Raw genomic sequence first — 25,420 nt, 5'->3', positions numbered from 1 at the left:
GATTACAACCTTGATATTAAGGAAATACAGGGCCCATTCCGCTGTGTGCTGCTGAACTCTCTGAAGAACAACATCCACTGAATTAGAAGTGTTGTTGAAACATCTTCCGTTTCTTTCCTCCCAAACCGACCACCAGACCGCCAAGAAACAACCCCCCCGTTTCTTTCCTCCCACGGCTCGGATCGGCCGTTACGCCCCATAATAGCCGTCACTGCCCCGTAACCGTCATAAACGGCTAGTTTTTTTTCTTTTCTTTTCTTTTTAAGTTGCGATTTTTCTTTCATTTTTTTTTTTGGCACTTTTCTCTTCCGAATTCTTTCCTAAACTATTCTACTGCAAATTCCGACCACTCTTAGCTTGAATTTGAGTATCAAAACAAGTTATTTCAAGGATTTTGTTGAATCGAAGCTCTGTGGACCATTTTTCAAAAAATCTTCAAACATAGGTATTTATACCTCCTTTTTATAAAAAAAAAAATCTTTGTTGTTATAGTTGAATATGATGCGTTATTCAAATTACAACATATGAATGTGCATTTTATAGATTATGCAACTGATTTTCTTTTTTTTTTTTTCTTTTTTTTTGTATTTTCTAAATTTCCGGACTATTTTCGGTCAATTTTTTAAATTTAGCAAACACATACACATGTGAGATATTTTGATATTAAATTCATTATAATATATCTATCATTGCTATTAGATAGTTAGAAAATTAAATATATGAGTTTTGCAGTCAATTCCAGGCTGTCGGGTTCATAAATTCATTGAACCACCCAATACAGCTTTCTCACCAAAGAGTGAACCGTTACACCACCATAAACACGTTCAAAATTATAAATGAAGTATTTGGAATATTTAGAATTTTCTGGATTTAATAGATATTTTTTGAATGTTTTTAGAACAAAAAAATTCTGACCGTTGAAGCGGCCGTAACGGCCGATACGGCCCGTAACCGTATCGGTAATGGTGGGCACTGTTACACCCACCGTTACCGCAATGGTAAACCTCGCTCCAAACAAGATTTTGTTTAAAAACTATTTCTTACCTAAGTAAACATGATGATGCATGCACATGAAAATATTTCTACACATGATAATGCATGCACATAAAAATATTTCTACTGGGGAAGGGTTTAGAATTGGAACTTCTTATTCTCATTTTGAAGGGTTTTAAAGGCAATGCCAAATGGGTGGTAAATCAAGCCAGAAAGAAAGGGAATTATGTACTTCAATCAGAACCAGTAAGGACCACTTTCCAACACATTATAGGCTTTATAGCTAAAAGTGATAGATCATAGAAATGAATGATAACTTGCATACACACCATCAAGTTGTTTACAGTTCATTAGATGGAGATGGAAGAACTACTTAAGATTGCCATTCTATGATAGCAACAAGATGGAGTAGACATCAGAGAATAAGCAGAGCTCAGTGGACGTTGTTTGGGTTTCACATGTTATATGACTGGAAAGCTTTCTTAATGAAACCTTGGCAAAAAGTTTGAAGATCAATTTAAACAGAAGGCAACTTCAAAGTTTAAACCATAATCCATAATAAAATCCATTACATATGCATGTACTTTCCTTTATGTGAATCTTTAGAATGAAAATGTCTTTAATAAAGTTTCTCATTATCGAGATATGTGTGCACACATGCGTGTGTGTGGATGTGGATGGATGGATGGATGTATTGATACCAAGGTGTTCCAAAATGGTAACAGTGGCTGTAACAGCCACCACCATTGCCGTTATGATACGGGCCGTAACGGCCGTTACAGCCCTTTTTTGTTTTTTGAAAAAAACCGTTACGGCTTGTTTTTTCTGTAACAGCCGTTACGGTCGTTTCGACCCCATAACATGTAATGGTTATGACTGTTACCGTTATGTAACGGACATTACGTAACCGATTTTGAATACCTTGATTGATACCTACACCCTACCATAGACGCATTAAGGATTAGCGTGCACTTTATTGGGAAAGAAAAAGGGTGCTCTCTTTTCATGGGATGATACCAACATGCTATTTTCCTTTTCAATAAGCTATGTTTTTCAGTCCAAGTAAAATACATCTAGGACCCTTTGTTGTCTCTAGACACCCTTCTTCTCTGGAATGCCTCGAGTGAATCATTGAATTTCATGAATAAGCTATAGAGACCCAACCTGGGGTTCTTTCCTTGTCAATATAAATAATATGCAAACTATATTTAAAGCAACAAAACCATGATGCTCCGATGGTCGAGAACACAAACTACACAATAAAGCTGCAGTTTTCATGGCAGTGGAAAATTCAGATTATCAGCCACTGGCTCCCATCATTTTTTGGTCCACTTGGAGAGTGAAGCATTTCATTTTTTGTAGGAATATCAAAATTCATTAAATTAGATTTCATAATAGCACTTGCATGTTCAAGAAACTGCTGATAATTCAAACTAACACATTTCTTTCAAACACAACTTGTCAACCTGGAGGTTTAGCAACGAAACTCAGGACCCGATTAACAAAATTGCCCAAGTTACTCAGCAACTCGCTGTTTAGTTTGGCCTGCAAGTCTGCCCATGTAAACAATGTGTCTGAAACCTGATTCACACATAACCAGTAAGCATTTTCCATCATTCCAACACATACAGCAATGTCAGCAAACAAGTAAAAGGCAAACCAAACTGTATGGTTCAGTAATAGAACTTGCCTCCGGCCTATTAGTCAGCAAGTAGTACCGCCATACTTCTGCTGGAATGTTTGTATCTTTTGCATCATTGCCAAAAACTCCCACACCCTTACTCTTGGAGAACTTCCCTGCATATATGATTCACAGCAGGATGCCAGATAAATAAATAAAAAACATTCAGGAGTCTAGAAAGTCAACAGACACAAGATGGATATACTATGTGGTTAAAACATTCGAACTATAACACAGCAGTCAATACTGAAAAGGGAAGATGACAGTCGTGACACTGCAACAACGATACATAATTTCAGCATCTTTCCAAAGTGAAAACCACTACATTAGTGCCAATGCTGAGAACAATGACCGAATAGCTACGCAGACCTGCTTCATAGTTCAGATATTCCGTAACACTGATAGTCTTCATCAACGTCCAGTTTTCGCCAGTTCCAAGAAGGCTTGAAGGAAACATTACCTGAAATCAGAATATGGAGAAACTTTGAGCTATGTGATAAATACAATAGACAGAATTCCACATGGTTACCGTAATCAATCAAAGAAACTTTATTTTCAATATAAGAGTTGATTTGATGAATATCCATTTGTAAAAGGCGAACATGCATCATTTATCTCGAAATAAGGATTAGTAAAGCATAATAAAATTCAGTGGTACAAACAGAGACCTATTCAATCCTGAAGCCTGCCCTATCTACATGCACATGCAAGTGTGCTCATTAGTCCAAGTCCATGACATGCATGAGGGCTGACGTCTCCTATAACCTTTAGAATACCAGAGTTGAGCTTTTGTTAATTTTTTTTTAAAAAAATTTTTTACTGACCAGCCATGCTTTATGGGATAGAATGTTGGGCGGTTAAGGAGCAACATGTCCATAGGATGAGTGCAAATAAAATAAGGATGTTGAGATGGATGATTGGCAAGACAAGGATAAAATTAGAAATGAATGTGTTCAAGGGAAGTTAGAAGTAGCACCAATAGGTAACAAGATAAGGGAAAGTAGACTTACGTGGTTTGGTCATGTGCAACCGAGACCGAGAATTGTGCCAGTTAGGAGGAGTTCGTACCGGTTGAAGCTTATAAAAGGGCAAGGGTAGAGATAGAGTGGAATGGTGGAAAAGGATTCATGTAGCCAACTACTATAAGGCGATGATGATTTTATTTTTTTGAATGAGGAAAAATTTATTAACCAAAAGATAGGGGACACACTGATACAAGGAAAGGATTAGGCCAATAACAAGTGATTCTCTTGTCACTTCATCAAACACAAAGCTACTGGTCGCCAACATTAAACTAGACACACCAACTAAATCAAAAGAAATACATATCCAAATTTTCTACCAATTAAATCAAAAGAAATACAGATCCAAATTTTCTACCAACTAAATCAAAAGAAATACAGATCAAAATTTTCTACAAACTAAATCAAAAGAAATACAAATCAAAATTTTCTAAGTGTGAGTGTATTCGTAAGTATTGTAAGAAGTTCGAAATCAATAATCTCTCTCTCTCTCTCTCTCTCTCTCTCTCTCTCTCTCTAAAATATTCTTATGAGCCTACTCTTGTCCATTTCTTTGCAATTCGAGTGTCACCATCATCTCAATAACCGGATTGCAACATTTTGGTATTAGGGCGTGTGATTGTTGGAAAACTACCGACTCTATATCACCTCTTAATGGCTTTGAAATGGGTGACACTAGAAGAGTTTGTGCAAGTACTCCAATTGATCCACGCATTCGTAGAGCGGGTAGATCAACTCATGTTTGCGGTAGGCAATCTCACTAATCAAGTGGGGGAGCTCCGACATAGAATGAATCTGGAGACTGAAGTTTGAGCATGTGGACACATAGGAAAAGTCCCATCAAGATCCTATCCAACAACGGGCAGCCCCAGCTCATGAAGAGACTAATGATCGAATCTTTCGATTGTTGCAACATGACAAAGAACTCAAAATTGAAGTAAAAATTCTAGAAACGATAAAAAGATCCACAAAATTAAAGGAAAAGTTGACATCTAAAGTAATTGATGCATTAACATTGGACCTACACTTGAATTCACCAATTGATCAATTAATGGATCCACTGATGGTGGTAGTCACATTGATAGCAAGGTATTCAAAATCGGTTACGTAACAGCCATAACAGCCGTTCCGTTATTGTTACGCATTACAGCCGTAACGGCCGTTATAGAAAAATAGGTCGTAACGGCCCGTAATGGTCCTGTAACAGTTTTTTTCAGAAAAATAAAAAAAGGGTCGTAATAGCTGATACGGGGGCTGTAATAGCCATTACGACCCATATTATAACAAAAACGGTGCTGGCCATTGTGGCCACCGTTACCGTTTTTGAACACCTTGATTGATAGACATGCAAATATGTATCAACACTCAAATTTACGCACATTTGCAAAAGATGATTGTGGCATGAAAATAAGGCAAATGTTTCAGGATCCACAAAGAACTTTAAAGCCACAACAAACATGTTGTAACCCACAATAATGCAAGCGAAAGAGACATCATCTACAGTGGACTCCAACAACTGTCGCGTTGAGCTGACGCTTAGGGTTGCACTACTAGCTTCCACCAAAGAAGAAGATTCATCATAAAGGTAGTACAAGTTCAAAGGTTGAGAATGGTGTTCAACTCGTGGACGAGTTCTTCATAGCCAGAGAGAATTGATGCAGGCCCACAACTGACTTAGCCCATGACCAACCTCAAAGCCCAACATATGCTGATTTAGACTATTTATTTATAAATTTGGGGCCTAAATATCAAGATTTGCAATTTACTATTAGTGAAAAATATGGAGGTTGATTTAAAGATGTGATCGGAGACATGCGGAGATGCAATTGAAGATATAGCGGCTAATATGAAGATGTGATTGAAGATTTGGTAAGGGATTTCGAGGTTGGATGAGAGAGTATGTTAATGTATCACTCAAATAAGGGGCAAGTTGACAATTTAAGGGAAGTTCTCCAATACTTTTAGGTTGCGTCTGGGCTAAAAATTAATATTCATAATAGCAAGCTGCTAGGTATCCAGATGAATGAGGAAGACGTGAAGTCTTTAGCCATTGGGTTCAGCTGCAAAGTGGGGAGTCTCCCATCCACATACTTGGGCCTCCCTTTGTGCATTGGCAACCTGGCCAAGCGCTTATGGCATGTGATGGTGGAAAGAATTGAGCAGAAATTGTCTGGGTGGAAAAGTAGACATCTTTCGTTAGGTGGGGAAGACTTTAAGCTCATCAAAGCAACACTCACCAGTACGTTGATTTACTTTATGTCTCTATTTTAGTGCCTAGCAAGCATTGTAGGAAAATTGGAAAAGATCCAAAGGGATTTCTTATTGCAAGGTTCTGAAACAAAAAAAAGAAGCCAATTCCACCTAGTCAGTGGGAATGATGTATGCAAACCTAAAGAGAATGGCGGTCTAGATATGAGAAACTTTAAGGAGCTTAATTCAAGTTTGCTAGGCAAATTGCTATGGAAGTTTGCACGAGAGGAAGGTTGCTTATGGAACAGAGACGTTAGAAGCAAATATGGTGTCGATGAAGGGGGGAGTCTACAATTTTCATTGAGATATAGAGCTTCGAGGCTTTGAAAGTGTTGAAAATGGAGCCTTCTTTCCTTAGGGAAACCTCATTCAGACCCTAGGAGGGAACCATAATGAGGTTTTGGTTAGATCGTTGGTGCGAGGATTGCTCCCTTTTAGTTTTTTTTTTCCAATGCTATTCATGGCAGCATCTAAGAGAGAAAGATCCATTTCTTCTCTCGCATCCGGCCTAGATGAGGGCGTGATAATATGGGCTCCAACTTTTCGGATGAATTTATCTGACAAAGAGATTGAAGAATATATTTGCCTCATGAGTCTCATTCAACAATGCAGAATAGTGTGACCGGACTAGAATTCCCGGATGTGGAAAGCAAATTCAAGCAAATTCTTCTCAGTGAAATCATTTTACGTGCCCTTGTTGCAGGTGGTACTAACCGGCCTACGAATCCCATTTCTCGCATATGGAAGTATGAGTGCTAGCCTCAGACTCTCAATTCGTCATGGTTGGTGGGTAAAAGGAAGATCCTTACCATTGTCAACCCAAGGAAGAGTCGTATGTACATCACGAATGGTTGCATAATGTGTTTCTGGGAGGCGGAAACAGTGGATCACTTGTTCACGCATTACTCATTTGTACATGACATATGGGGGAAGATCTTACCTCTTTTTGGGGTCTCTTAGTCAATGCTTCAATCTATTGGAGAGCTTATGGAAGTTTGGCATGGGAGTAGAAAGGGTAGTAAAAGAATTGTAAAAGTTTGGTGGATGGTTATTGTGATTGTCATGTGGGAGGTGTGGGCTGAGCAGAATAACTAGACCTTTCATCACAAGACAAGTCACCCTGATGTTGTCTTTGTTAGGGTCAAACGCCAAATATTTGAATGAGCAAATGTATTTCAGGTTGGGTAACTTGGGGTTGTGCATTAAGGGATTGATGTAAGGGTTTTGGCGGTCTTCTCATCTTTGTATTCTAGATGACGCCTTGTCATCCTCTTTCTTAGCTTAATAAAATCTTTTGTCATCCTTAAGAAAAACCTCTCCTTTCTCTAGAAGTACGATGCTCCCCCGAAAATCATAGTGTTTGGATGGCTGGCAGGGAAAAAGAAAATCCTTACGGTGGAAAATCTGAGGAAAAAGGGAGAGGTTCTCCCCAACATATGCTTATGCTGCATGCGGGCTGAAGAGACAGTGGACCATCTGTTGTTGCATTGTCTGTTCGTTCAATCCATTTGGGTTGAGATTACGAATGAGTTCAATTTACATTGGTGCTTTCCGGGTGAGTTTAACCAATTCCTTCAAGCATGGCACGGGGTGCATATTGGCAGGGTGAAGACAATCATCTGGAGAATGTCGGTTCTTGCAATTTGGTCGTCGGTATGGGGGGAGGGGAACAGTAGATGTTTCAGGAATATTTCTAATATGCCTAGCTCAGTGGCAACTAAGGCCAAGCGTCTGATGATTGAGTGAGCCTCCAATGTTAAAGACCTTTATGGTCAAGACTTTTTCTTCTTACGCCTGTAATTGTGGGCTGCTCTCTCTGCAATCATTCTCTTTGTTTTTTGCCTTTTACTTAATGAAACCCTTCATCTTTCAAATAAATAAATAAAATCTTTTGTCATCCTTTAAAAAAATGGCATTTACATGGTCAAGACCACCCAACAGATGGCTTAGATTGCACACCTATGTGCTCCTTTGAAACATGCATGGTGCATAAACGGGCTCTCTTACATGTGTGTGGCTTAGCAAATCTCAATTGATATATAAGCAAATGGTAATAAAATTTACTGGAACCATCCCAAACCAATTTTAACCAGTCTAATATGGTGGACTAGACCCAACCCGAACCCAACTAGACCTGACTTTTATCTAGGTCCAAAAGGGTGGATCTGAACCTGACCCGATTTCTAAACAGCTGTAGAAAATTGGACCTGGACCCTTAAAAATTGGGTCGGGTCCACCTCTTGGGTGCAAGATCTTTCAAACTAGGTGCCACTCCCACTTCGAATCCCTACTTTGGACTCCACTCTCACTCCCGCTTCCTAACAATCTCTATTTGTTTATATTTTGAAAGAGACACTTCCCTGCTCCCACTCCCACTCCCCAATTTGTTGCCGCTTCGCCTTCATGCTTCATGCAACCATAGTCCGCCTACTAAAATCTCATTTATCCAACAAAAAACATCACAGTATAGTTTGACAAAGTAATAATGTAATCTTAAGGGCATCAGGGGGAGCAAGTTGCAGCAGCTGCAAGCATTCTTACCGTATGGAATGGCACATTATCTTTGCCCATAAACTGATACAACTCCACATTTTCTGGATTCTTCCACCACTTCTCCCAATCAGGGGTATAGCATGCAGTGATTGAGATATACCCAATTGGTGCATCAAACCATACATAAAAAACCTGAACATGACAATAACTTTTTTTCAGATGCAAGCAATAAATTCATGAAATGCTACTTTTAAGTTGAGAAGTGGTATAACATATTTATATACAAAAGACAGACAACATAGTTCGTGTCACAACAAGGAATAGAATTACAGTAAAAGGATCATGGAAGAAACGTATGAGTTACATAATTGAAACAGACTTACTAGACCTTGTCTTTAAACTTATCATGTGGAACAGGAACACCCCACTTAAGATCCCTAGTTATACATCGGGGTTTCAAACCTTCCTTCAACCAAGCATGTGTTGCTTGGATAGCATTTTGACTCCAGGATCCAGCCACTGACATATGATTGATATAATCTTCCAATTTATCCTTCAACAATGGGAGCTCTAGAAACAAGTGATCTGTATCACGAATACGTGGAGTGGTCCGACATACCTACAAGCAAAAGAAGATCAAATCTGAAATGGCGCATATAGAAAGGAGAAGTGCGGATGGTCATGAAAACCTCTAGAACACGGAATTTATTTATTTTTATAAGTAGTTCAAAGTTAAGGAGAACTGTAAGGTCCTGAACATTTGAATCATGGAATTTTAATCATACCATCTCTAAAGTAGAGAAAATAGTAAGGAGATATGTATGGTTTTGAACACCTCCAAAACAATGAATTTAAATCAGGTTGACAGCAGTGAAGTGAACAAACAAGGCAAAGTGGGACTAGGACCTCCTAAGAAGAAATGGTGTACCTTGCACTTGGGATCCTTAAGTTCAGTTGGATTCAACAACTTTCCACATTTTTCACACTGGTCCCCTCGTGCAGACTCGTAGTTGCAATCTTTCGTAGGGCATATGCCCTCCACAAGACGGTCAGCTAGGAAGCGGTTGCATGTGTCACAGTAAAGCTGCACAGTTGAAAGCCAAGATAAACACAAGAGCCAGTATTGTATTTGGCGAAGAAAACCAATCTAAATGCAAGTCAATAGCAGAACAGATCCCTTGAAAAGAAAATTCATAAGCATCTTTACCAACACAAAAAGATCAGACAGCATCTAGTGAGAACGAGGAAAAAACATACCTGTTGCATTGTGTTTTCAGAAAGCCAATTGTTCTCCATCAGCTTCTTGAATATTGCTTGGCAAACTTCAGTCTGCTGGGGACTTGATGTCCGCCCGAACTCATCAAAACTTATATCAAACCAATCATAGACCTCCTTGTGGATTGCATGGTATCTACATAAGAAGGATAGCTAGGTTGAGACAGTGGCATGGATATGGAGAACAGGTAAAGTTGGGGAATGGAAAGTGAATGTGAGCAACAAGAACAGGTAAAGTTGGGGAATGGAAAATGTCAACACGAGCAATAATACAAAAAGAGACAGCGGAAAGGAGGAAAAGTAGGAAATGTGCAATTCTTGAGGGTTGGGCCAGCCTATCATAGAGGTGGGCCCACTTTCAGTGATCAGAACCATTCATCTGGTGAACATGAATGAGAGATGCTCCCACAAAACAAAAACAAAAACAAAAACAAAAACAAAAAACACTACCCATTCCATTTTGGCCTGCAAATGGATGGTTAAAATAAAAATATAGGCAACAGTCCACATTCAGTGGGAGTATGTCCATTATCCATATTGCTAGGAATATTACTTGGAGGTATAATTCCAAAACTAAACAGATTTTCAAGAAAACAAGATTTAGTGAGGGGAAACTAAGCAGACTTTTAGCTACCATAGTAAAATACAACTGGCCATCTCAGATAAAGCAATTCCAAAACTAAGCAGATTTTCAAGAAAACAAGATAAATTAGAATTTAAAAGCACGGAATTGAAGTCTGACTTATCGCAGATCTGCTTAGGGGTGCAGTTCTCTTCCATGGCTTTCGTCTCGGTCGCCGTCCCGTACTCGTCCGTCCCACACATGTATATTGTGTTGTAGCCACGAAGACGGCAGTAGCGAGCAAACACATCTGCACTCAAAACACCTGAACAGAGAGAGAGAGAGAGAGAGAGAGAGAGAGAGAGAGATCAGAGATTTCTGCAGGCATGTAAATGTAATCTTCGGTTACAAAATGAGATGAGGAGAGAAGGAAGGAAGCAGGGAGAGAGAGATACTTCCGATGATGTTGCCAAGATGAGGGACGTTGTTAACATAGGGCAAGGCGCTGGTAATCAAGATGTTTCTTTGGCCAGGGATCGGAACCTTCCGATCTTTGCCCTTCGATGGTGGGACATCTCCCATGGCTTCTCTTCTCTAGGGTTAGGGTTTATCCTTCCACTGTATAGAGAGGTGGGAGGAGGAGATGAGTTCAGTGCGCATAAATGCTAGTGTTATTTCTCTTGGTTTGGCAAATGGAAAAAGCTACGTCTTAGGGCACGGATGACGAAATTACCCCTAAGCCTCCGATTAGTTTGGTAACTGGCCTGGCCCGTCCGAGTCGAGGTTGCTTTGGGCCTGGCTTGGGCTTTTCATTAAGATGATTGCCCAGTTCAAACCCGGCTCTTTTCTTCCCTTGGGGTAGTTGGAGAGTTGGCATAGTCCATCCAGTTAATAACTTCCAACCAATTAAGAGCATATGACATCGAACCCCTTGAATAGGTTGGCCCAACCATAAGGATTGCCTAGTTAAAAAATCAACCTCATCTGCTCATTGGCTGGACCACATGTGAAACACTTTTTAGTCAATGATAACTAGCAAGTTACAAGTTCGGGCCACCTGAAAAGTGGATGCGGTTGATTTTTGCTATCTTCATGAAAGGGCAATCCTATTAGATGGGTTGGATGATGCACAGACTTCACAGGTTGGAAGTTATTTGATGTGCAGGCTGCAAATTATAGTCCAACTTATTAGACTTGGGAGCTAATATATATATGGCAGGGGGGGGCATAGCTCGACCTCATGGGAAGCTCCCATGAGTTCCACCGCATAGAACCTTTTTCACACACACACACACTCCTGCACAGTAGTTCTCACCAGAATTCACGAGAATTTTATGAGAACTCATCACCTATTGTAAGTGTAAAATCTAAAATGTTCATGAGATGCAGCACCCATACTAGTTCTCACGAGAATTCATGAGAACTTTATGAGAACACATCACCTATTATAAGTGTAAAATCTGAAATATCCATGAGATGCAGCACCCAGTAAAACTCCGAGGGCTCAACTTTTGCCCTGATTGGAAACTTTAGTAAGCCATGTCAAAATGAAATAGTTTCACTTGATTTACCTTTTTGATCTTTTTCCATGGCCCACCAAAGTTTTAAATCAAGGTAAAAGTTAGGCCCAAGGGGTTTCATGGGATGCTGCATCACGTGGACGATTCGAATTTTGGACTTATAACGGGTGATGATTTCTCAAAAATGCCTATGCTCACCTATGCACTTCTTACTTGAGCACCTATGTGCACCTTTGTACACGTGTCATAGACATAGAATCTGAACGGTCCACGTGATGTGGCACCCCTTGAAACTATATAAGCCTAACATTCAACTCGATATAAAACTTTAATGGGCCATGACAAAAGGAAACAATTTCCTTCATGATTTACACTTCTCTTTATTATGGCTGACTAGAGTTTTGGATCTGGCTAAAAATTGGGCCCATAGAGTTTCAAGGGGTTCCGCATTATATGAATTGTTCAAAATTTGTGCCCATGACACGTGTGTAAAAGTGCACATGGGTGCCCACGTAAGAAGGTGTGCTAGTGAGCACTCCTCTATACGTGTATGTATGTGTGTGTGTGTGTGTGTGTGTGTAGAGAGAGAGAGAGAGAGAGAGAGTCATGCTCACATGGACCATTCAAATTTTGGGCCCATTGGGTTTCATGGGGTGCTACATAACATGGAGTGTTTAAATTTTTGGCACATATCAGGTGAGAGGAGCTCTCAAAAATTCTTAAGAGCTCTTTATGAGAACGGGTGCACAAGTGAGCATTTCACTATATATAATAACTTAGTAGCATAACCCTACACAACCTTGTTCAAAGAGGTGTCCAGGGGCACACCTATAGGCAATAGAAACAATACGTGGGTGTATTGTATGTTTTTCTACTCGGGTGGATTCACATGTTAGCAATTAGGGGTGCACACGGGTCGGTTCGGTCCGGTTCTGGGGTGAAACTGGAATCGAACCGTTCCTAATGGTTCTATGATTTTGGGAACCGGAACCAGACCATTAGTACCCTAGAACCGAACCGGAACCGGACCGTGAAAAACGGTTCGGTTCCGGATTGGTTCCACAGTTCATGTATATCGCACGCAATGCTATTTCTTGAGCTAAGTAAGGCTTGATTCTGTGGAAAGTAGCTGATTTTTTTTTTGCGTCTTGTTGGGCCTCTCTGTTGATTGAAGGTAAAAGTTCAATCAATTTGATGTCGCCTGCTACATGGGCGTGCTTGGTCCTGCTGTTTTGTGTTTTTGTTACTCAGAAATGTCAGTACTACTAAGGTCCCATGGTGGGGCTCTTTGTTCTATGTACTTCTATATTTGTTTTCTTCTCTTTTAAAGGAAAAAAAGCTTAAACTTAATAAAAGAGAAAATAAAAAAGAGGCTTTTATATACATCCATAGGCTTCTCGTGAGGAGTTTCTATAACCGTCAAGCAACACAGCCCCATAGGGTTCCGTATGAAAGGTATTTTAGCCCGCTAATATGAACGGGCTGTTAACTTTAATCTCTAGTCATGACCAGCAAATGCATTTTGACTTATAAAGGAATTTGCTTAGGAATTTGAATTTGTTCGGGCAGGATCGTAGAGTCTGTTTATTATTATTAAGAACAATAAGTTCGAGTCACGGTTCGGTTCTACAGGGTCCTAAACCGGAATCGATTCGTATCCAACGGTTCTCGGAATTTTGGAACCGGAACCGAACCGTTAGCACTCTAGAACCAAACCAAACCGAACCGATCCAACGGTTCCAGTCCGGTTACATGGTTCTACTGGTTCGATATGCACCCATATTAGCAATCAAAGTGCACATGGTACTTCTCACATATATGTACAAGATTAGTACAACCCGTCTCAAGATTTCCGACCTTTTTCTCACACGTATTTATGAGATTAAAACTTAGAGTTCGTTTAGGAGCCTGTAAATGGAGGTAAATGAATAAGGAGTAAATGGCTTACAAAGTTGTGTTTAAATGGGAGTAACTGAATTGCATTTGAAATTTAAAAAGCAGATTGCTACCTACTAGCCTGTCCGTAACCAGGAATGGGCAGATCCATGTGGGGGCCACCGTGATGTATCTATTTATCCACGTTGTCCATTCATTTTCTCAAAAAATTTAAAGTAAGAGCCCAAAAATGAGGCAAATTCAACACTTAAGCGGACCACACCAAATAGTAACCTTAGATTGCATTAAATGCACAAAGCAGTAAATGCAAATCACCTGGGGTTACATTAAATGCAGAAGTCATTTGTGGCATTGGATATGTATCATTTTTTGGGCTCATACCTTAAAATGATACCAGAAAAGGGATGGATGGCATGGATAAACAAATACATCATGGTGAGCCCTTACACTAATTTGTCCTCTCCTAGCTAATTTGCCTAGTTGACATTTAAATATTGTGCTTGAATTAGAATAAATGTGAGTAATTAAAATGTATTGAAAATTTTCAATGTATTGTAATGTCTCAAATTAGCTTTAATATCCCAAACTAGCGTACATATATGATATTTAACAAAATGATTATAATAAATCCATTGATATATATATGTGTGTGTATGTGCACGCGCACGTGCACCCGTGCTAAAAATGAGAAAATTTCAAACCTCAAGTGGCCCACAAAAGTAAGGATCGCAAACAAGCAACTTGTCAACATTTTTTAACCATCCATTTAGATGCCCACCCTTCGTATGGTTTGGATCATTCTATTAGTGTGATTTTAGTTATGTAGTCAAGAGTTAGATTGTTCTGGAGTATCATTAGTGCGCCACATGTATGGTGAACTTTCAAATCTTCTCTCAAAGAGAATATTCATTTATAAGCCCATTTCCTCCCATTTCATTTCATTTTATGCATTTTACACCTATCTAAACATGCCTTAAATCACCGTGCACGTGGCAATTCACATCAGAGGTCGGCCTCTAATGATAAATAACCCACATCCAAGGTGGCTCTGCATGATAGATGACCCACTTCAAAGTTGGGCCTTGTATGACGGACAATCCACATTAAAGGTTCGCTATGCATGATGGACAATCCACATCTAATGTCATCCAAGTGGAGCCCTTCAAAATGGATAGTCCCGATCAAAAGTGAGCCTTACAAGGTGGATGGTCTGCAATGAGAGCAGGCCCCACATGATGAACGGTTTACGTTGAAGATAGGGCCAGTGGCCCAATATAATAATTGGTCTCCAATATCAAAGGTTGAACGATTACGTGATTGACTATAAATATTAAAGGTGGACGTCACGTGATGAATGCCCCACATCGAGAGTAGGTCTGAATGTGGGTAATCCACTTTAAAAGTGATGTTGTAAAAAGTAATTTATGTATATTATAATTTATAAATTCTTTCGAGGATTAACTAATTAAACATATTCAGACGTCCTACTTAAGGCATAAGCAGCTGAAGCAGATGACTTACAAATCGCAACCCTGGTCGTCCTGTCGGAACAATATATGTGTGTTAATCATTTCCGACAAGTGATGTATGTATGCAAACAATCAGCTGGCTGATATGATCGTAGGTACAACATAAACTATTTTCTTGTCTAATGAGAGTGGAAAAGCAAACTAACGGCCATTGGAAACTTCCATGGAGCATGTTGGTTTTCAAGCCCACGTCCAACACTTGTATCGAGCGGGGAAAACACCTAGTAACTTATTGATACAGTCTCATTATATATATGTCAAGCTTTTCTCTATCAAATTCAATGACACAAGAAACACAATGAGGAAATTACAAATTAAGATTATTATTATAGAAAGGCATTGATTACAAGTTATAAACTAATAGAGAGTTTTCCTATGCCCAGGCAAAAACATTCCAAGGAAATGGAACTTATTCAACGATCATGCAAAACCCAACATGAAAGGCTAATGGCAATCTCCTTAACATAAAAAACCAAATCTAAGCGTATGCATTTGGATTTGCGAGGAGATAGCTTTCCACAGCCTTGAACATTCCCACCATGTTTCCCATCATCTCCTTTGTTTCATCTTCTTTCGGCACACTTCCTTCAACTGTCTCAAACTCCCCATGGAACTTGCATACGCTCCCACCCTCATCGCTGCCTTTGAACTCTAGAGTAAACGTAGTTGACTTCACTTTCTTACCAAGAAGGCCACCCTCAATCACTGAGTACTTGAACACATGCTTATCATCGTCGATCGCATCTATGCGGTCCTTCCAGTAGCTGAAGTCCTTGATGGCTGTAAATATGTCAATAAAACAAACACATTGTCAATAGGCTCTAGGAGTTTAACTACATTACCGAACTCATTGAAATACATGGGGGTTAATTACAGAAGTTTATGGTAGTTACCATCAGTGAATTTGGACTGTCTGATGGTGCCGACACCACCATCACCTTCAAGGATAACTATGCTTGATATGATCTCAGGCATGAGCTTCGGCATGAGGTTGTGGGAGTCCTTCACAATTGCCTTCCAGAGTCTGGATGGTGAAATCTGAGAAAGGATTTCATGACTCACTGCACCTGCAACCATGATTTCTGTAGTATTATTATGTACTATGGACTTATTTTATTTTTTGGTAGTAAATAGATGGGGTTGAGGTTGTGAAAAGATAAGAATTTGCATGGAGATTTATACAAGTGGAAGGCAGGGAGGTGGGAGACGTGAGTAATCTTTCATAGAAATTAGCTCGATTTGAATACATTAGAAATTCTGAGATATTCCAGTCTTTGGCTATGTTTGTGGGTTGAGACAAATGATTAAGAAAATGTGGAGATGCTATGGTTTGTATTGTAACGAGAGGAACGACAGAGGAAGAGGAAAGTATGCTTAACTATGCAATATTATATAGTTTTTTTTTTTAGTATTCATGCTCTGTACGTATTAGGATTAGGGAAGAACAAGAGGGTGGTTTTATTTCAATGTCAACAGCCCGCTCCAAATAAAATAAAATAAAAGAAATCTATCTCTCAAGAGCTAAAGGATCTTTAACCGTGGCTTTGCATGGGCATACATTTCTTGAAGTGCGGGCCATGGTTTCAGCAATCCAGACGGACCAAGTCCGTCGCAAAATCCATCGCAAAAATGCAATCTTAGTGTACTACAAGTTGCATGCACCCCCTAAGTGGGTCTCATTGAGATGTCCACCTTATTTATTGGCTTCTTCAGTTCATGTTAGGACATGATTCAAAAAATAGACAGATCTAAGATTTAAGTGGAACACACTACAGGCAACAGTATAGGATGGAAATGCCCACCATTAATGAAACCATCTAGTGGCCCACCATGATGTTTATATTCCATCCAAACTGCTCATAAGTCATGCTAACCCAGATGAATTGAAAACACAAATATTAGACTGATCCAAAACGTCTCCTCTGGCCTTGCCTTTTTCTTAATCATGTCCCAACGTGAGCAGGAGAAACTGAGGGACCGGTGGATTTACATATATAGCTCCCGACCACAAGAACTTCCTGTGGGCAGGTGTAGCACGCAACCCATATCCCCCATGGATTATACCCCAAAAATCTCATTGATTGGACATTCTTAACCTTTGTATTGGCTGCCTATCTAGACCATTGATAGGACAGTCTTAACCTTTCTATTGGTGGCCTAAGATATTAAATTGTCAAATGCTTTGAGAACACTATAAAATATTGTGCTCTTTTTTGCATTGGTTCACTTGGCTCACTTGTCTACTAAGTGTAGAACACATACTAATTGAATGATGTAATCAATCCTTCATTTGGACTTATTTTCTATACCATCCCTTTTTCTAAGCCGTTGATGGATGGTATAGTTGTCAAAAAAAGTGATTCTTTAGAATCATAAGCAACCCATGATGGACCCTGAGAAATAAGTAGATCAAATTGTTGGCTGGACTTATTTTGCACAAATGTCTTTGACTGTCTATATTAGACGATATTGATTGAATGATAATATTTATATGTTCGTGTAATCCACCATTTTATTTGCTATCCAAATTACATAAATTGTCACTTCAAAGGAAAACACTCGTTCCCTTTTAAATTGTTTGGCTTTACATCCATGATTTCCTAACATGGCCTAAGGACTTGTTTGGATGGTGGGAATAAGAAAAATAAGAAAAGAAAAGAAAGTTATAATTTTCCAAGATTTCATATCAATTTAGGTTCTTTTGGATGTCATTTTAGAGGTTTTATTTGGATTAAGAGAAAATCTTGATAAAGCTCTTGCAAAAGTTGCATCCTATTTTTTGCATGAGAATTTGACAATGTTGTTTGGGTTATTTTGAAATCTGATGTTTCCTTTGTTATTTAAATATGGTGAGATGTCTTTAAAGTTATTTTCTTTATTCTCTGTTTTCCACAATTTCAACAATCCATAAGGATATTTAAGAAACTTGAAAATGTGGCTAGTATTGAATGACAGAGGGGTAAAATTTCACTAGTAAAAGTTAACCAATAGTTTATATATATTTTATCCATAAGGAACTTCCCCACGATATTGAATTTAAAGAGTTTAAGCATAATTTTCACCTCTCTTTATGTTTGTAATATTTAAGAGCTGAATTTAATTGAATTTTAGGATCCATAGTGAAATTTCGACAACACATCTAAAGTCTCACGTATGGATATCATGGCCCCCAATTTCTCTCCCTTCCTCTATTGACATGCGTCGCATCTGCCATACCCTTAAAATAAGATGAGTAATCCTACGTACAAGTGTACCCCAGAATTCGTCTAATCCTATTTCTTATTTTGAAAAATGGTGTCCTGGTCATTCATTCAATGGGTCACCTCTTCGGTGAGCAATATCTCAATTTAATTTTATGGACCGGTGCCCGGCACTTGTAGTAACCGTCTGTAAGCACTATAATCACTGGATGTTTGGAACACTGGTTAAATCCACTTTTATGCTCCAATGGTTAAAAGTGGTATCCATGCATAGTAGATGGATGGTTAAGATCAATACTCACGGTTTCAGCGTGTGAATAAAAAAAGATCATCTCTCTTCAAACAAATTTCATTGACAGATTTTTCTATCAGCCAATTGCAGGCCAGTACTTTTTTTCTTTTTTTTTTCTTTTTTCTTTTTCTTTTTTAATGAAGGTAGGAATGTCAAACTATTACCTTGTTAGATGAAAAGTTCCACAAAAAGAAACAGGCTTCACCTATCCTATGATCTAAATACACGTGTGGGCGGGCTTCACTATTATGACATGTGATTACTAACCAAGGTGTGCAACGCATGATATTATTTATATTCTAAAACCAAAAATAGTTGAAACCATTGAATTTTTCTCAGCACATGCAACAAACACTTATATTTTACACCATTTTTATTTTTATTTTTTTTACACACGCACACACTCACACCGTAGCAGGATTTCACCACCTATGGATACTCAAACCCTTGACCGGGTGTTGAAACTCCTGATAGTCTACCACCGAAGCAAGAGTAAGGATCCACTTATATTTTACACATTGCCTCCAGTTTACAATTTGATTAGAACGTCCCAAATTTAGAGCAATAAGTTGAATTTAAGTATGAAAGCTTCATAAACACATCCTTATTTTACGTAGCCATCCTTTCTCCAAACCAAGGATGGGATAGTTACGATTGGTGTTTCTTTAGAATAAGCAATCGATGATGGTCCTCACCAAACAGAAGGATCACCATGTTGGTTAGACATATTTTAGTGTAAACAATCATGACCGTCCATATTAAAGGACATTGATCAAATTGTTAATATTTGTTAGATCTGTGTCATTTGCATGGTAGGCCACGAAAAGTTTGTTGGACCTGGTCAGCGGTCTAGATCAACAGATTGGACTGGATAAGTGTCAACTAGGAGCACATAACTTTAGTGCACTCAGAGCATTGGAGCATTTCTCCACACAAAAATACCTTGTATATATTTGGACGAAAATGACCCAAAATAAAACTAACTCAAGCGCCTATTCCTGAAAAATCATGTTTGTTTTCGTACGTAGTCAAAGATTATTTGAGTACAACAAACACAACCGTTCTCTCGAGCATTACACACGCCCACATATGGGAAATGAATTGGTGGCAACGACGCTACCATAAGTTATGGTAGTGACAAACCCACTGTGGAAAATTCAATAACCCAAGAAACAGAATGAAGAAACAAAGATTATTATCATAGAAGGACATGAAGTACAAATGAAAGGTAAACCCAAAGCTTTCTGTTCCCATGCTAATACATCCTTGAGGAAATGGAACTCATTCAACAATCAGGCAAACCAAGATGAAAGGCTTACAACCTCCCTAACATAAAAAAACCAAAGCTAAGCATATGCGTTTGGATTTGCAAGGAGATATCCTTCCACAGCCTTGAACATTCCCACCATGTTTCCCATCATCTCCTTTGTTTCATCGTCTTTCCGCACACTTCCTTCAATTGTCTCAAACTCTCCATTAAACTTGCATACGCTTCCGCCCTCAACGCCTTTGAACTCTAGAGTAAATGTAGTCGACTTCACTTTCTTACCAAGATGGCCACCCTCAATCACTGAGTACTTGAACACGCATTTATCATCGTCGATTGCATCTATGTGGTCCTTCCAGTAGCTGAAGTCCTTGATGGCTGCATATATTTCAATAAAGCAAACACATTGGCAATAGTAGTATAACGACATTACCAAACTTATTGAAATACATAGGAAGTACACAAGTTTATGGTAGTTACCATCAGTGAAGTTGGACTGTCTGATGGTGCCGACCCCACCATCACCTTCAAGGATAACGATGCTTGATATGATTTCAGGCATGAGCTTGGGCATGAGGTTGTGGGAGTCCTTCACGATTGCCTTCCAGAGTCTAGACGGAGAAATTGTAGAAAGGATTTCATGACTCACTGTACCCGCAACCATAATTTCAATTGTATTAATATGTATATATTATGGGGTTTTTTTTTTCTTGGTAGTAAGTGGATGGGGTTGAGCTTGTGAAAATATGAGAATTTGCATGGAGATTTATAGGGGTGGAGGGTAGGAAAGGGAGTTGAAAGAAGTGAGTTATCTTTCATAAGAATTAGCTCCATTTGAATACATTAAAAATTCATTGATATTCCAGTCTTAGGCTATGTTTGCGCGAGTTGTGACAAATGATAATGAAAATGTGGAGATGCTTTACCTTGTATTGTAATAAGAGGAAAATGTGGAGATGCTTTACCTTGTATTGTAATAAGAGGAAAATGTGGAGATGCTTTACCTTGTATTGTAATAAGAGGAATGAAAAAGAATAAACTAAGTATAACTATTCAATGTTATAGCTTTTAAGAGTCCATGTTCGGCACATTTGAGGAAGATATATATATAAAAAGGTCCCTTTCTTTAGGTAGTGAATGGACGCTGGACGGCAACTTAATTCCCTGTAACCTGGGTTATAAGGATCCTCTTAATCCTAAGTTCCGTGGGGCCCACCATGGTGTCTATGTTATATCCACTACGTTGATCAGTTGTGCCAGCCCATTTTCGGACATGAACCCGAAAATGAGGCAGATCCAAGACTTGAGTGGGCCATGCCACAGGGAACAGTGGAGATGGAAGTGTCCACTGTTTAAATCTTCCTAGCTAGGTTCAATCTAATACATAATTACTGTTAATTAAAATGAGATTAACTTATTTTTAGATGTATACCAAACAGGGCCAATACTTTCTCTCCTAGCATAACCTCCAAACACAATAGAGCCCAATAAATCAGGTTGATGCAAAATTCAGGTGGGGCACACCAGAGGGTATAATGTAAAATCATGCCTAAAACCTCTACATTGACATGATCTAGCCCGCCTGTTTTGAAATGGACTAATGTCCTTTCATCATAGTGGAGTGTCTGACGCATGGCATTAACATACCATGGTGGGCCCCAATAAATGTGGAAGATTTTAATGGGTGGATGTTCCCTCACAATTTCTCATTGTGTTGGGCCTGCCTGAGTTTCCAATGGGGTTGATTTTTAGGTCCATGGCCTAATTTCAAAGGGTGAATCTAACAAACGGATGGATTTGATCACAAATCACATATTTTGCCCATGATAGCTCAGTACCCCTATGGTACTGATACCATCCGAGCACTCTGTAACAAATATTTAAGGAACGTCTCACTTGCAAGCTGTTGAAGATGAGAAATTCACGCAACTTATTGTGTCTTGGGCCACTGTGGTGTGTGTGTGGAAGAGTGGAGTCTTGACTTAATATTGAAGACCAATCATTGAATTGGACAGGAATTCAGATCTTTTGGTTTATCATAAAAAGAAAATTTATGTTTGTTGCAAACTGATTAGGCCAGCAGTGCTGACAACGTCAATGATGACATGAATCAATCACAATGTGTGAAAATAATAATTTCTTGTTTATTGCCAACAGAGGATCCAGATTGACTGGACAGATATAGACCATCCCGGTATATTCTGTCTGCCAAACAGTGGAGTAGATGGTAGGCGTATTCGTGTGAGTGCCTGCAATTTGATTACTGATCATCTTTATTGGCCTACTCGGACCATTAGATTTCATCATCGGCCTAATCAGACTGTTGATGATCTTTATAAGGCTAACCAGACAACTATACTTTGATATTGGATTCTCGAGACAGCTCATCTTCGATATTGATCATTTCAGATTGTTGAACTTCAAAATCAGGTTAATCAGACCGCTCATGTTTGATATATATGTATAGTTGATTAGTTTATCTTTTCAATATCAGGCTAATTAATCAGACTACACATATTTTATATCCCTCAAACCAAGCTGCTGATCTTCAATGTCTCTCTAATCAAACAGCTTATCTTCAATATTGAGCCACTTAATTAGACCGTTGGTATTCAACATCCCAAGACTTATCTTTGATATCAACCTTTCAAGTTCACTACAAATATATGGAACTTGTGAGGAACAAGTTCATGTATCATTCACCGCACGCATGTGTCTAAGTGTGTTTTCCGGCAATGAAAATGACTAAGGGGTCATTTGGATGCCTGTAATTTTTTTTAGTTGTAAAAACATTGTACCTGAATTGGTTTATATTTTATTCCTTATGTCTTTTAAGTGGTAATTTGGTTGTAAACAGATTGGATGTTTGGATAGCATGTAAAGTGTTTACAATTAATAAAGTAGATATTCATACCGTAGAGTTTGGGCAATGAACCTTCCAAAATCCATAAATCACATAAGGACTTGATTTTTTAAAAACGACCCTAAGGAAGCATCAAAGCATTCCGATATTAAACAAATTGGATGTCTTCCACCCATCAGAGTGAGCCCCAAATGCATTTTAATGGTGGACGTCCAATTCTTCCCTCATGTGGTCCATGTGATAATGGACGAGCTGTTTTTTTTTAAGGCCACAAGAGAGCATCAAGGGAAGCACATGATGGATAGATTGGATGTACCATACACATTACAGTGGGCCCCATATATCACGAGTGTATATTAACCATTATGTTCTAACATATATAATGATTTTTTAGCTGTAAATACTTCACCTATAATCTGAAATATAACTTTTTATCAGGTTTTATATTACAGCTAAAAGTTATAATACATTTACAGCCTTTAATTACAAGCAAATACATGCATCCAAACAACCCCTATAATCAGATTATCTGTAATCCCTTTAAAACTTAACAACTTTACAAGCATCCAAACAACTCCTAAAAGCAACAATCAAACTGATGAAAATCAACGGTCAAATTAGGCCAATTATTAAGCTTAAGAGTCTGAGTAGGCCAATTTTTTAAGATCAACCATATGATTAGGCCAATGATGTACGGTTTCATTGCCCCATTGATGACCAATACTTGAGTAGTTCATTTGGGCTGATTTTTTTTTAATCAACGGTCCATTCATTCCCATTGGTAATTAAGACGAACCATCCAATTATAATGATGATTAACATGAATGGTTGGAGTATTCCAATGATAAAAATCAAGTCCAATGATCCAATTATTAAGATAAGCGGTGGTATTAGGCCAATTCTAAGATCATAAACAGTCTAATTGGGTATATAATGAAGATTAATGGTTGGATTCACCTGATAATTAAGATCAACAGTCCCATCTGGCCCATAATGAGGACCAATATGGTTCACATGGTTTGATAATGAATATCAAAAATCAGATTAGGATAATGATCAAGATCAACATTTCATTGGTCCCATAAAGAAGATCAATGATCAATGGTCCCATGCAAACGTCTATCTTTACTTATGATTGCATGAAACACTTCATAGTCCTTTTTTTTTTTTTTTTTCCTTTAAAAAAAATGAAACATTTATGGAACCCAAAGCTCTTTTGTATCCATCATTCGAATTCAATAACACAAGAAAACTAATGACGAAACAAGGATTATTAATATTATAGAAAGACACTGACTACAAGTGATAAACTAAATGAACAGAGAGCTTTCCTATTCGCATGCAAACACATTCCAAGGAAATGGAACTTATTCAACTATCATGCAAAATCCAAGATGAAAGGCTTATAGCAATCTCCCTAACATAAAAACCAAAGCTAAGCATATGCATTTGGATTTGCAAGGAGATAGCCTTCTACAGCCTTGAACATTCCCACAATGTTTTCCATCATCTCCTTTGTTTCTTCTTCTTTTGGCACGCTTCCTTCAACTGTCTCAAACTCTCCATGGAACTCGCATACGCTCCCACCCTCAATGCCACCTTTGAACTCTAGAGTAAACGTAGTCGACTTCACTTTCTTACCAAGAAGGCCCCCCTCAATCACTGAGTACTTGAACACGCGTTTATCATCGTCGATCGCATCTATGCGGTCCTTCCAGTAGCTGAAGTCTTTGATGGCTACATATATTTCAATAAAACAAACACATTGTCAATAGGAGTATAACCACATTATCCAACTCATTGAAATACATAAGGGTTACCGAAGTTTATGGTAGTTACCATCAGTGAAGTTGGACTGTCTGATGGTGCCGACCCCACCATCACCTTCAAGGATAACGATGCTTGATATGATCTCAGGCATTAGCTTGGGCATGAGGTTGTGGGAGTCCTTCACAATTGCCTTCCAGAATCTGGACGGTGAAACCTGAGAAAGGATTTCATGACTCACTGCACCCGCAACCATGATTTGTGTAGTATTAATATGTATTATGGACTCCTTTAGTTTTTTTGTAGTAAGTGGATGGGGTTGAGCTTGTGAAAATATGAGAATTCGCATGGAGATTTATACAAGTGGAGGGTAGAAATGGAGGTGGAAGAAGTGAGTTATCTTTCATAGGAATTAACTCCATTTGAATACATTAAAAATTCTGTGATATTCCAAGCTTAGGCTATATTGTAGGATGAGACAAATGATAATGAAAATGGGGAGATGCTTTGCCTTGAATTATTATAATAAGAGGAATGAAAGAGGAAGAGGAAACTATTCAATGTTATAGCTTTTAGGAGTCCATGTATGTTCGGTACATTTGAGGAACAAAAAAAAGATCTCTTCGTTTGTTTGTGGATGGACTGCAACTTCTCCTGTAACCCCAAGATCCGTTGGGGCCACCTTAGTGTCTTTGTTATATCCGTACCGTCCATTGGTTGTGCTAGCCCATTTTCGGACATGACTTAAAAATGAGGCAGATCCAAGACTTAAGTGGGCCACGCCACAGGAAACAGTAGGGATGGAACTGT

At 38.7% G+C, this 25,420-nt stretch overlaps 4 protein-coding genes across 4 annotated transcripts in view; all 4 read right to left on the bottom strand.

The window, feature by feature from the left end:
* The window catches only part of LOC131236543 (probable methionine--tRNA ligase), a 28,368-nt gene extending 17,396 nt beyond the window's left edge, over positions 1-10,972 (bottom strand). The window contains exons 1-9 of the mRNA XM_058233794.1: positions 10,732-10,972; positions 10,457-10,601; positions 9,697-9,850; positions 9,368-9,523; positions 8,828-9,058; positions 8,488-8,631; positions 3,044-3,134; positions 2,684-2,790; positions 2,460-2,574 (exon numbers count right to left, since the gene is read on the bottom strand). Coding sequence (XP_058089777.1) covers positions 2,460-2,574; positions 2,684-2,790; positions 3,044-3,134; positions 8,488-8,631; positions 8,828-9,058; positions 9,368-9,523; positions 9,697-9,850; positions 10,457-10,601; positions 10,732-10,858 — 1,270 coding nt within the window. The 5' untranslated portion in view covers positions 10,859-10,972. The remainder of the gene's footprint in view (positions 1-2,459; positions 2,575-2,683; positions 2,791-3,043; positions 3,135-8,487; positions 8,632-8,827; positions 9,059-9,367; positions 9,524-9,696; positions 9,851-10,456; positions 10,602-10,731) is intronic.
* A 4,727-nt stretch (positions 10,973-15,699) lies between these two features.
* On the bottom strand, positions 15,700-16,298 carry LOC131224201 (pathogenesis-related protein 1-like). Its single transcript, XM_058219741.1, has 2 exons — positions 16,115-16,298; positions 15,700-16,001 (listed from the first exon to the last, which is right to left on the bottom strand). The coding sequence occupies exons 1-2, from the start codon at positions 16,296-16,298 to the stop codon at positions 15,700-15,702; spliced, it is 486 nt and encodes a 161-aa protein (XP_058075724.1).
* A 3,761-nt stretch (positions 16,299-20,059) lies between these two features.
* Positions 20,060-20,644, bottom strand: LOC131224193 (major strawberry allergen Fra a 1-3-like). The gene is made up of 2 exons (XM_058219735.1): positions 20,461-20,644; positions 20,060-20,358 (listed from the first exon to the last, which is right to left on the bottom strand). The coding sequence occupies exons 1-2, from the start codon at positions 20,642-20,644 to the stop codon at positions 20,060-20,062; spliced, it is 483 nt and encodes a 160-aa protein (XP_058075718.1).
* A 3,634-nt stretch (positions 20,645-24,278) lies between these two features.
* On the bottom strand, positions 24,279-24,866 carry LOC131224184 (pathogenesis-related protein STH-2-like). Its single transcript, XM_058219726.1, has 2 exons — positions 24,683-24,866; positions 24,279-24,580 (listed from the first exon to the last, which is right to left on the bottom strand). The coding sequence occupies exons 1-2, from the start codon at positions 24,864-24,866 to the stop codon at positions 24,279-24,281; spliced, it is 486 nt and encodes a 161-aa protein (XP_058075709.1).
* Positions 24,867-25,420: the final 554 nt, after the last annotated feature.

Source organism: Magnolia sinica, chromosome 2, assembly GCF_029962835.1.
Source record: "Magnolia sinica isolate HGM2019 chromosome 2, MsV1, whole genome shotgun sequence".
In the NCBI taxonomy this organism is placed as follows: domain Eukaryota; kingdom Viridiplantae; phylum Streptophyta; class Magnoliopsida; order Magnoliales; family Magnoliaceae; genus Magnolia; species Magnolia sinica.
Note: the sequence above shows the minus strand (reverse complement) of the source record. Positions and strands in the feature narration are given on the sequence as shown.